General features: G+C 41.5%; 1 protein-coding gene across 1 annotated transcript in view; it reads right to left on the reverse strand.

The window, feature by feature from the left end:
- LOC124284672 (ras-specific guanine nucleotide-releasing factor 1-like) overlaps positions 1-13,409 on the reverse strand; it is a 1,084,942-nt gene that overhangs the window by 528,454 nt on the left and 543,079 nt on the right. The window contains exon 12 of the mRNA XM_046720776.1: positions 3,273-3,454. Within this exon, the coding sequence (XP_046576732.1) occupies positions 3,273-3,454 (182 nt within the window). The remainder of the gene's footprint in view (positions 1-3,272; positions 3,455-13,409) is intronic.

A 13,409-nucleotide genomic window follows, 5' to 3' on the forward strand; every position in this document is an offset into this window, starting at 1 on the left:
CCGAGGGCATGGAGTCAGTCCCGCTAGGATATGACTGCAGCACATTCCCTGCGTGGGATAAGGTGGCAGTCAACCCAGTCAGTGTGACCACCGGTCGTCTTGCCGTACATAATGCCATCATGAAACAGTTTTGTAATGAATTCATCTTGGCCTCATTCCTCATCTCCATATCATACATAGACTGACTAACTGAGGCCTGCAACTCTAATTTAAACGATGCAAATAAATCCGAGATTGCAGAAATGTCCAAATGAGATGCATCCGACTTAGATCTAGATCTAGATTTTGATTTTGATTCAGATCTCTGTGAAGATGGCGGGGCCCCTGAAGCAGATTTTTTACTTTTGCTGGCCTCCGACGATGGGGAGCTCTTATGTTTCCTAGTCTGAGATCTTGCAGATTCCATATTTAACCACTCAACTTCTGATAATTCAGAACACATAAGGCAGCAATCTTGCAAAGTACAAGGATTACTAGTAAAACAAGAAATGCAGAGAGAATGGGGGTCTAAATCCGACATAAACTTTTCACATTGCACATACTTACTCTTAGCCATAGCTAAAGCCATACCATACAGAAAATTTGTGAGGATTTTCAAACTACTATACAGTGACGTCTAGGTCAGGGGGAGGTAACTCTGTCAGTTGGAAGGGCATACCACTAGGGATAGCTATGACTTAGTGTTAAAATTTTCACTTCATTCTGTATGTGTCTGTGGAAACCACAGAATTAGGCAACCATAATCCAGAGGGAATGTTTACACCTTAATTAGTGTCCTTTGTAATACCATATCATTGCACACTAATTTGCATAAAGCCATGGTCTGTTCCAAATAAGCCACTTTGAAAAAACCCGCATTGCACTAATCTCTCCTCAGTAAAGGCCTTTTATTACGTTTGCTATCTCCCTACCACTGAGACTGTAGTTAGGCCAAACTTAGTTTAACAGATATTTCACACTTTCACATATTTACTACATAAATTGTAGATATAAATGTGAAAAAAAAATTATTTTCTATTTCCCACAGTACTTTAGTAAGCTAATTCACATCCACTGAAGTGCATATTATTACACTTTGTATATTATTACAAATGGCAGCATTTACTGAATCAACCATCACTAGGCAATACAATTAATACAACATTCATTTGTTCAAAGAACAAATTTAGCTTAAGCTCTATTCCCAGATAGAACACAATGCGACAATTTTAAGCGTCTATCTACACCTGGCTCATTTTACACAAGAGTAAATGTTTCACATTTTAAAAAATTAGATCAACATCAGATTTATACTAGCATATTTACAAATGACACTACACCAGACTATGTTCCATAATCTTTCTGTGTTGACATCTGATTGACAGTGGATTCATCATTCAAACCATATACATGTACCTCTCTTTCTTCGCCACTGTAATTGACATTGTCTTGTGATACCAAGGCAAATGCTAGTAATGTACCAAACACAACACAGAAACAGTGTTTGTCAGAGTTATTTTTTAGCATTATTCTTACTAATAATGCCTCTAGAATTTGTTCTTTCAAAATTCTTGTTTTAATATGCTTAACATGATTTAGCTCATATTTACTTTTTACAGACTATTTCCTTCAAGTAGAAAGGGCAGTTCATATAATAAAAGATTAATTAAAGAAGATAAAAATTGACACACTTCTTACTCAAGTACTCAGGCTACTGTTTTGTTTCTTGGATGTAAATGCATTCACAGTTAGACTTGATTTTCTTAACTTGATGTTTGAGGTGAAAAGAGCCAGAGAAAACTTTGGGATCAGTCAGCCATAGTAATGACTCCAGTGTGAGTTAAGAGCTTTACTTAAGGCCAGAAACTGATTCATGGATTAAGTTGACAATGTAACCACTGCTTCATTGTTCATGTTCAAATTAAAAGATGGTTGACTGGCAGAAGGACAAAGATTGCCTTTGTCTGTGTCCCTAAGTCTCATGACTGAATGTTCACATACTCATCTAGAATTGCAGTCTCAACCAAGGAAGGACTATGAATCAGAGTTACCAAACACATCATGAGCAGTTTCCCATAAGGAAAGAATGTTGGGTATATCTCTAGTACACTAGATATATTCAGGTCATGTGATCCACTTGAAAAATGTGTTCATAAACCATGAAAAATGTGTGGAACACAAAAATAATGAGCAGTAAGTCACATGATCACATTAGAAATCTCATGTGAATTGGAATGCAAGCACAAAGACATCACTAAACAGGAATCGCTAAATCAAAATTGCAAGGTTAATGGAAAAGCAAGTGTGTAACATATACTACCCATCAAAAGTTTAGACTCACGTAAAGCACTCACTATATGTTATTTATATATGTATGGCTACATCGAAGATGAATTTCTCCACTATCATGTCATAAGCTGCAAACCTTATGCAGATGAATTGCACAAGGATCATGCATTAAATTGCTGAAAAAGCATATGCAAATATTGTGCATGTGAACAGCTGCGTTTTGGTGTAAAGTTTTGTTAAGAATTCGCCAATTTTCACTGAGTTTCATCATTTATTGAACTGATGACAATAATCTACAGATTCTAGTACTTTTGATGGGTTGAGTCCCATCCGGGATTGGAACCCACACCCTCACAGTCTGGCACAAAAAAGGAAGTCAGACAACTGGTAGTCAACACTACGGACTTTGTGTACTCCTCTGATAAGTGTAACTTGGCACGGCTCCCATGTCCGAATGCTATGAATACACAATGCCATTTAGAAAGTGGTCAAATGTAACACATGTTGTATAACCCAACAAAAGTACTAGAACCTGTACTTAACTAAGAAAGTGTAGACCCACATATAACATATGTTACATTTGACCACTCTCTAAATGGCATTGTGTCTTTAAAAGTAAGTATGCTGCGACTCATACTCAACAACATGACCATACCATGGGTTGGCCTATTGCTTGACAGCGTTCGAAATAATCACAGGACAATGATGTACATTCTACTACATTCAGGAAAAATGCCAGATAAGCAATCACTATGAGTTGGGATAAGTCTAAAGTAATATGGTTACCCTAAGTATAGATTTTTCTTGTACAATATAGTCAAGGTTGTGTTGATTTTATGAACCTGATGATACATTTATGCTATCACCAATATGCATCTTAATCAACATGCAAAAAGCCGACTTCTACCTTCACATTTAGCAAATCAACTTGGGTGAACAGACATGTAAACTAAGAAGTAAGAAGTAAATGCTTAAAAGGCTAAAGTTCTGATTGGTATACATACATCACTCCTGTCTCTTGATTCCCAGTTTCAGGATTCTTGTAGACCTTCTTCAAAGATTCCAACAACATGTGCCCTGTTGTAAACACACGGTACGTCAGGAGAAAGGTGTTCAGAAAATCAATACTCAGAAATCGGAGATCAGTGAGTCGCTCAAGTAAACGCTCTACGCTTGCATGTCGTATCTGAAGATATATCATGAAAACAATAATCAAACAAGGCAGAAGATTAGATGAAATTACATTCAAGACCACACACATGCACGCACCGACACATACACCAGAGGAGAGGCAGGGATGAAAACCAAATGCCAAAGTGTTCTTTCAAAGAAGAAACCAAAAAATATTTTTCTCAGAACATTAATCGCAATTGACTAGAGGGACTGTAATAAAATGTAAATGGGGGCAAGATAAGTGTGGTAGCCGGATAAAACTAGGCAGAAATGTGTTAGCAATTTCATAAACATGTCACAGGAACAGTTTCACCAGCTTCTGCCAATATCTAGAGTAGTCTTCCAAAACACAGATCACATTAGCAAGCCACCTCCTCAGATACCTAATCCTCAACACAGGAATCTGAGACATTCCTCATGCAATGGCTGGGTCAGGTCATGAAGATTCTGTGGTGGAGGATACTTTGCTCTGAGTCTATTTTCCAACTGATTCCAAAGGCGTTCTATTGGTTTTAGATCTGGGGTTCGAGCAGACCAAATCAATGTTTCTATGGCATCGTTCAGAAGAAGATTTGTCACAGCTCTTGCTCATTGGGGTCAAGCAATGACTATCAAAATGTGGCAGCCCCATACCATGACAGAGCCTCCACCAAATGGTATAGTATCCTGTATGTTGAGCTGTCAATAAGCTGCACCCTTGTCTCTCCATACATGAGTCCTGACATAAAATAAAAGCAACTATCATAAGACCAATGAATTCTTCTCCATGATCTCAAATTCGAGTGCTCCAATGCTTGACGACAGGTTAAACAGGCCTGTTTGTGTGTGAGAGGAGTGGATTCTGATTGGTCAGCATCTGACGGTACAAATGGACACTCCATTGTGGGTAGTGATCATGTAGGACAGTACACAAAGTTGGCAAACATCTTGCTGACATACAAAAACTCTACTCTTACATACTAGATGTTCAGATCTTGGCAGATCCTTCCTTCACCTGTCCCTGTGTTTGCAAATGAACTGACTGATTACAGCATGATTAACATTCAGTACTCAAACAGCCCCACATGGCATCCTAGTTTGGTACATACCAATGATCTGCCATCTGTAATTTTCAGGTATGGTTATTTGCAAAGTATGATCTTCTTATGCCCTGCTCAAATTAAGTTTGCAGGGAATATACAACCGTCTATCCGTCACATTTGTTTCCAGAACTATACTCATAAAGTATTCACAATTTTTCATACACACATTGACAACATACAGTAACCGTATGCAAGGGCAAAATGAACTTTCATTTACAGCTTCAAACAAATCAAATGTTTATTCTTTCACTATATATATGTTGATATGGCATTATTACATGATATGATTAAACATCAAGCTGTAACACAAAAATGGGTGTAAATCCATCTCAGTCATCTTATCGACTCATTTTCATTTTTTTGTCACAAAGAAATTAGTGACCCTCAGCTTTAAACTGATAGCATGAGCACATCCAATTGCTGGATCCTCTACGTAGTGTCTTAAGGATACAAGTTACATTATCGTTCACTGGTATTTCAACCAGAATGCCAAATATTCCATCTGAAAAGGGACCCAGCTCTCTTGCTGACCTAGCTTTGGAACATTATTAGTGAAGAAGGCCATTCAGCATCTGCAATTCTCAGACACTAGCAAGGATTTTTCCTCTTCAGTATTTCTTGCACCTGAGAAGAATTTTACCTAAATGAATATGACAATAGGCCCCAAGATCCTTAGCAAGTCTTTTCTGGTACCAGTGCCAGAAGCTCCAGATCAAATTCATAAGGAGACTGTGTTCAAGAGATTGACTCATCAGTTCAGACCTGCAGGACTCACACCCTTGTACGCCATTCCTTCCTAAAGGATCTATGTTTCACCGTCAAAGGATGAGAGCTTCAATAGCTTACAGAATTTTGATAGCTCTTTGGTTATTCATCAGACTCGCATTTCACATATGATTGTCAACTTTCCACATTTCCATCTACTTCATATATCCAGGTACCTAGAAGCCCCTTTGGCAAAAGACCAAGATATGTCTGGGGTTCCTACCATTTCCAACAAATGGGAGACAGTCCCTACACAAGACATAGTTTTCATCAGGGCAAGATTCCAACTTTACCAGTGAACTATTTCTCCTTCAGCTAAACATTGTTCCTACGTGCCCAGTTCAAAAGGTCTGTCTAAGGAATCCTGTCATGTCTGCACAACTGCATCAGCACTGACGCTTTGTCCACATGACCAAATTTGTTAATCCCAACAAGGTAAGCATGTCATCTATTGGATGACTCCATGCACTGCCACAAATACATGGACTGTTCTTGCTGCATAACATGAGTCCAAATCCTCAAAATGTAGATTGGATATTATCCATTCAGGGATAAATCCTGTATCCATGCCTTGTGCAGTAGAAATGAACCAAAAGCGATCGATGCTATGACAATGTCATTGTGACGTCATCAAAATGCACCGTTAAGTGGAAATGATGTAATAAATGTCCACCATTTACATAAAGTCAGCAACAAATCGGGCTTCAAGTGTTGTCACACAACAAATTTGTGGCCTATTTGTCTTAACAGTTAACATTTAGTCTCTGTTGTGTATGGTTGTCTTCCTTACTTGTGTTGGATTAACTCTGGGCCCATGTGGGATCTCTTATCAAGCTTCAAAGGAACATATTCAAAAGACTTTTGTACATTATGAACAATGATAAAAAGTCTTAGTATACTACCTCTCAAGCTCGAGGATTAGGCCCACACAACCATCCAACTAAAATGCCAGAGTACCTTCCTGTCTTGGTAGCCAAGGAAAAATCATGTCGTCCCTGCATTTACGTAAGGGGAGATAACTCCCATGGGTCACATTTTGATGACCACAAGGAAGAAAGGCAACATGTCTCCTATTGTCATGTCATTCTTTATTCCATTCCAAACCTGTGGAAAAAGGCAATCATATGTTGGAGGTAGTAATTAAATAATTATTTTCATTGTTGATTATGTCAAAATGTAAAGTTAACTGATGATATATCAGCAATGACAGACTCATCATTATATTTAGAAAATTAATAACTAAACAAAAACTTAAAATAAAATTAAGGCATTTCGACATGGGCTTGACAACCATATCAATGTTACTTTAGCTTAATAATTGAAGTTTGGCAACACATCTGAAACATATTTTTAAATTTTGGTTTTGGGTTTGCTATGGTGTCTGAATATAATGTAAACATCAAAACTTTTAGTACTCTATTGAAGCAAAGAATCTCCATCAAGATGGTCCAATGACAAATCTACTTCACCAAAATTTATGCACAATAAGCATTTTCAGTCGCTTTTATAGTCTGTTTGCAGTGAAAACGTACCAATTAATTTCACTTTAAACAAAAAAGTAACTTGATTAAGGTGAAATTAAGATTGCGAATCCTCATAATTTGTTATGCAATTCATGGAGAATGAACAAAGTTTTTGTAAACTTTTTAAATCACTAAAATATAATAATGTTGAATATGATGCTATGAATACTTTATTTACAAAACTGAAGAGAAACTGTAGCACGGCATGTTGACAAGAAATCCTATTAGGTCAAACGAGGGACCACATTGTGCAGAATTGCAAGCCTGACACTGAGAAGTATGGACATAGGTTTGAAGCTTACTACAATAGGGACAATAATAGTCCACTTGTAACGCGCTGAATCCATGCACAGTACATGCTCTAAGCGCACATGTCCGAGAGGAGATGACAGAAGTTACACAGAGAAGGCAAGTCTGAACAGAAAAAGGTCTTGAGTTCGGTCTTAAACGATGACAATGATTCTTTAAAGGAACTGGGGCAGAGAGCTCCAGGCTTCAGTGGTTGAATATGCAAATGTTCTCTCCACATAGCAGGATGTTTTTACCATGGGAACATGGAGCAGGGCTTTGGTTTGTGAACGTAGAGGTCTTGCTGGCGTGTGGGTGTTTAATCAGATCAGTTATGTAGGTAGGAGCCTGACCGGACAAAGACTGGAAGACAAGACAAAGGAATGTGTAGGTGATACGGTGTTTATACGGACCCAGTGAAGGCTATGGAGAACAGGAGCGATGTGCTCTGATTTCTCAGTCAGTCTAACTATCCTTGCTGCAACATTTTGAACCCATTGTAAGTTGTTAAGCTGCTGTTTAGTTTCTCCATACAGACGGAAATTACAATAACAATAATTACGTGACACAATTAACGCCAGGACCAATGTGGCAGTAGAGTTCTTTGTCAGGCACTTGCGAGCATTACCAATATTCCTGAGGACAAGAAAGCAGGTTTTGGTACGTTTGTTGACATGACACTCGAGTGAAAGATCAGAGTTGAGAGTGACCCGATATTCTTGACCCCAGCCGACAAAGTGGAATTCACGGATTCCTGCCTGAACCCTTCTATCCTGAGAACCAACGAGAAGACTTTCACACTTTGATTCATTCAGCTTCAGGATAACTGCAAATACAGGACTTTGACGTCAGTCACACAGCAAAGGGTGCTTCCTGGATATCACCCAGTCAATGATGTGACCCTGTCTATGTGTCGTCTCTGTGACCAGTTGAACACAGTCATGGTAGTCCAACAGTTCTACAAGCTTTGCAGATTGAGTCTTTGTTGAACAGTCAAAGCGTATGTTGAAGCCGCCTAGGGCAATGAACCTTTTACGTTCAGTACATTTCAATTCAAGTAAAGTAGCAAAATCATTCCTAGACAGTAAACTCACTTTCTCTCAGAATGCTGTGGCTATATACAAGGAACGTCAACAAGGGATGTATTTTATGAGGAGGCTCAGATCTTTAAAGAATTGACAATACCATTTTGAATGTTTTCTAGAACTGCTGTTTCCAAACTATTTTACTGTTCTCCATTTAATGTTGGTTCAGTGCCCTTTCTCTCCAAAACAAAAACAAACTGCAAAAAGTTTTAACCACCTGTTCAAAAATTGTCAGCATGAATTTCAACCCACTTTGTTACATGTATGAAAATCATGATTTAATGTCTACAAACTAAATTTTATCCAACCCATCTCATGATTTACATTCTTGTTTTAAACTTTTACCATTTGGATGTAGATTCCTCATTCCTAAACTTCACTCAAAAAGGTCCCACAATCTGAGTTATACTGGGACGAGGAGGTAGCGTAATTATGGAGCAGTCTCCCTGTTTCATGGTGACAGTAGATAGGAGATTATCTGGGGTCTTGCTTTAAAACAATTGTAGATTGTCATGCTAACATGTATGTTGTATCTACAATTTCGATGCTACCCTCAGGCATAGACAGGTACCCTGAATATGTGGGAGAAGGAAAGGAGGTTCGTTTGAATGTTAACTGGTGAGATTGACGAACTCGGAGATACGACTCTGATTCAGAAGAGTATCTGGCTGCTGTTCTTGATACAAAGCCATTTTCATGGCTCGCACCATCAAGTTAATGTCCATGTCAGGGTGAGGCTGTGTATCTTGAGAATTTTTCAAAGCGACAGGTAGGTTTCGCTCTAGTAGCTTGCCATGAATAGGTAGAGATGAGCGAGATCGCTGAAGTAGACAGCTTCGCCAAAGCTAACATCAGGTTTGAAGGCTGAGACGCAGTGGCTGTGACAAAGGGGTTCATCGAACGTGGATCAGTGAACAGTTCGGTTCGCCGAAGGTAAGTCATAACTGATGGTCAGTGGTGCAGCTGCGGACTGGGTCGTAATCGTCAAGTATGGCTGAACTGAGAGGGATGTTAATAGGATCGCAGAATGTGTGGAGATGCCCGGAGAGATCACCATTTCAGGCGAGATCATCACAGTTCAAGGGATCACTGTTCTTGGTTGGTTCGCTGATTCTCGAGGGATTGCTGAAGTTGACCAGATTGCCGAACATCTGTAAATGTCCGGAGAGATTGCCAGTTCATGAGAGATTGTCACAGTATAAGGGATCGTTATTCATCAACAACAATATCCATTTTTTCTGACACTCCATCGCCAACTAGTTCATGTATTCATATGTCCTTAAAATTGCCACTGACAATGTCTTGAGACTAAATGTCAGCCTTACCACATGTACATTATTAGGCAAAAATATCCTTATGAGTGATATGCATGTGGATTGAACATGAACCCCTTTATGTGCTGCAAAATTAACTGGCCCTGGTTGTACAAAAATACCTTCAGGGTTTTTTACACTATTTATGTCACAGACCCTGTAATAGAAAGAGATAAAAGATTTCCATACAAAGAGTAGAGGCTAGTAGTATAGGAAATAGCAGTTCTGTGACGCATGGGTACACCATACCTAGGAGCATCCAAATAACCAATTTGGCTCCCACAGCCACTAAACAAATTAGAATTTTGCACAAAACTAGTCCGGAAGACAAAAAGTGTCCCAACACAAGTGTACTGAATTAGAGATATACGGGTGTACTGCAAAAAATGCCAGGAACCAAGCTATCACGTGAAGTCTGTGCCGAGATCCGATCTGGTCGTTTGTCCCTTCGGGAAGCGAAGAGGAAGTACCACATATCGCAAGCCAGATATACACAAATCCGAGGTAGTTTAGTCGCCGAGCCACAACCAAAGACAACTTCCGACATGGCAGAAGGCTTCAAGACCCTGCTAGAGAAGTGTCCCCATGTCTTGCTTTCTCGACAGAGAGAAACAAATCCTTAAGCGATCGGGACACAACTTTACGATCCCTCGACAGTTTCTCTAACTCTGTTTGCTGTGTTTTCGCCAATTCGTAGAAGACGGCAAAATAGTCGATTTTGTCTACATCTACCTGCCCAACCAATTTCAGCCAGGAGCGGGCAAAATCCGAATCGTTCTTGCCGACGACCCAAGGACAGACACAACCAATGCACTGACTGCCTCACAACTCTACATGCAAGTGCGGCCCCATAGACCACTGCATTGGCAGCAAGAAATGCGTTCTCTGGAAAAACAAAGAGATAGACTGTACACCCCAGGAGCGACTCCCACTTGAGGTCCCGGAAGAAATAGAGATCCCTTCCTGTATCTCAAACATAGAAAACCTGTACGACAACGACTGCTTCTTCTGACGCCTGCAACACAAATGCCTCCTTGACAAATTGGTGGACAATTGTCCATGCGAAATAGATTCTTGTATCTTCCGGAAGCTAGCGAGGAAAGCAGAGCCCCCACGGGTACGGGACAATATTTGGCATACCCCCATACAGTTTTGAACTTAAGTACACAGTAAATGCTTATATGTATTTATTAGGCAACTATGAAATTCCGTTCGTATCCTCCCCAACAGTTTTTTCAGGCAATTAAAATTGCAAGCAATAAAGTGATTACTACTTCCATGCTGCAACCCACTGTTTGGTGGTAAACCTACACGTTATTTGTCATTATTCACTTCGTCAGTTAATGAATTTATTGACATTTAGCAATATTTAGCTAAATGGTGTTATGGGCTGCGTTACCGTTTCGTTCCAATTTCTAACCTCTCCATTGTTTTGATTTCGTCCATGATTTCGTACACTCCAGCAGCGTTTCTTTCCCCCCCACGCTGGCTACCAGCAGCTTCATGTGCAAACCGAGCACCTTGGCTCCCATGTTAGAGCGTCTATACGGGAAAAAATACATAAGGGGGAATTCATAGACCTGCGCCAATTGCTGCCACCCCAAAAAGATGTGTCACAGGAAGCCGTTAATTTTTCTATGGAGCTGGACAGCTCCGGACAGGTGGTATTTAGGCCTAAGCAGCAACCCTCACGGCCACTGACCATAGGCCAGTGGACGTCAGCTTTCAATACCTTTATAAGTATTTATATTGAAAAGCACCAGGATACGAACATTGTGCAGCATTTGCTTGCATACATGGAGACAGTACGAGGGGCAGCGGCACGCTTCGCGGGGGATTGATGGGCACAGTACGACATTCAATTCAGACAATGTATGGAGCGTAACCCTACACGGCCTTGGGGCACCATTGACGGTCAGCTGTGGCTTGAGTTAATGCTCCCCAACCAGCGTCAACCCCCTGCAATCTGCCAACAGACCCCCTAGCAATAACCATAACCATAACCAGAGTGCCTACACTGCTGCATCCGTATGTTGGGATTTCAACAAGCAGGGTTGCAGAAGGCAGAACTGCAACTATGTGCACAAGTGCCAGTCATGCGACAGCAGGGGGCATGGAGCCAGTATCTGCTTTCAGCATAAAGGCTCTAGGCCCAAACATGGCACATTTCCAGCGCATGCCAACAATAACCCCATCAGCAACACCCGCCAATCTTGAACTAGCACCCTCACCAATCAAAGTCTGCAACCTCACCTCATGGCTAATTTCTTATCAACACATTAATTCAAATGACAGTGTTTGAACAATTCCGCGCTGCATTTGGTTTACCGTCTCTTTGGCCTATACCGCTGGACCAATGGCTGCAGTTCATTGCTTATTTATCGGTGTCAGGTAGGTCGCCTGCCACAGCCGGGTCATATGTATCGGCGCTGGCAGCACTCCACAAATTGCATAATATCTGTGATGTGTCACACCACTTCCTTGTTCAGAAAGCCCTTTCAGGTATGTCTAGATTATCTCATCGACAGGATACTCGACAACCAATAACGACTCACCTGCTTGCAGAGATCATTCGCGCCTTGCCTTTGGTCTGCAGCCAGTCCTACAAGGTAGCGCTGTTTGCTGCCGCATATTTGTTGACTTTCTTTGGATTTTTCAGAGTCGGTGAGCTGGTAGCAGCCTCAGCAAAGGACATCACTAACAGAGCTTGCCTGTTTTCAGACATAACTGTCGCAGGTGACTTATCAGCCATACAGGTACATTTGCGGAGCTCCAAAACAGATCAGGATGGTCTGGGAGCATACATCACCATTCAGGCATTGCCGAACTCCCCATTATGTCCTGTCGCAGCAGTGCAGCGTTTCCGCTGCATCAGACCTACCGGTACGGGGTATTTTTTCACTCATTTTGACAGCTCCCCTCTAACAAAATTTCATTTTCAGGCGGTGCTCAAAAAGGCTTTGGCGTCAATCCCGGAGCCCATTAACCCTAGTTTGTACTCCTCACATTCTTTCCGCATAGGGGCCGCCACCACAGCAGCATTACAGGGCGTCAGTTCACAACAGATCCAGGAACTGGGGCATTGGAAGTCGGCGGCTTACCGGACATATATCCGCATACCATCCATCCTATGATCTTTACATGCGTTAGGGCAAAATGTTATGCAAAATCCTACAACTATCTCCACGGGTTTCAGATGCAGCCTGGTTCATCGGGTTCAGCTACTTGGCCCGGCTGCTTCATCATACGGAGACAGGTCAGCAATTTGCAAACAGCGGCAAGTGACTGGTCAAAGGGGGGATGCGATGGGCCCAGTTCCATACCTGCATCGATAGGCTTATCGTACAGGAGGCACAACCAAAAGTCGTGGTTATCCACTTAGGCTCTAATGACCTCTGCGCTACACCAGCTAAACTGCTTTTTGATACTATATATCTCGATTTACTTTACCTGCATCTTAGGTGTCCAAAAGCCACACACTAAGCACATTAAGCAGTGTGGATGGCAGCCATGCGCCTCTGCAGCCCTCACCCATCCGTGGCGCGGGGCTGTTTGGCATGGTACCAGCGGGACTCCGCACCTCTACATTACAGCCTGCTTGCTTGCTCTACCTGGATACTCGGTACCCGCTGTTACAGCGGGAGCCCAAAGCTCCCACCTGCTGCTTCCGCGGGGGAGTGTTGAGTTTTCCCAGCAGTTGGGCTGCCATGCCACGCCGGACCAACTTGTGCACACCCGTGCGGGTCTGCAAATGCTTCGCTAGCCCGTGTGGGTTTCACGTCCTCGCCATCCTCACTGCGCCCATTTGAATTCCACACTGGCTTTCTGTCTTCATTTATTGTGTTGGCGCTCTCAGGTTTCCTTAACAGTCAGCTCATAAAACAGGTATAATTAGTGGTAACACCACTCAGA

The sequence above is a fragment of the Haliotis rubra genome, unplaced genomic scaffold, assembly GCF_003918875.1.
Source record: "Haliotis rubra isolate DU_JTF1 unplaced genomic scaffold, ASM391887v1 Scf341, whole genome shotgun sequence".
NCBI lineage: Eukaryota > Metazoa > Mollusca > Gastropoda > Lepetellida > Haliotidae > Haliotis > Haliotis rubra.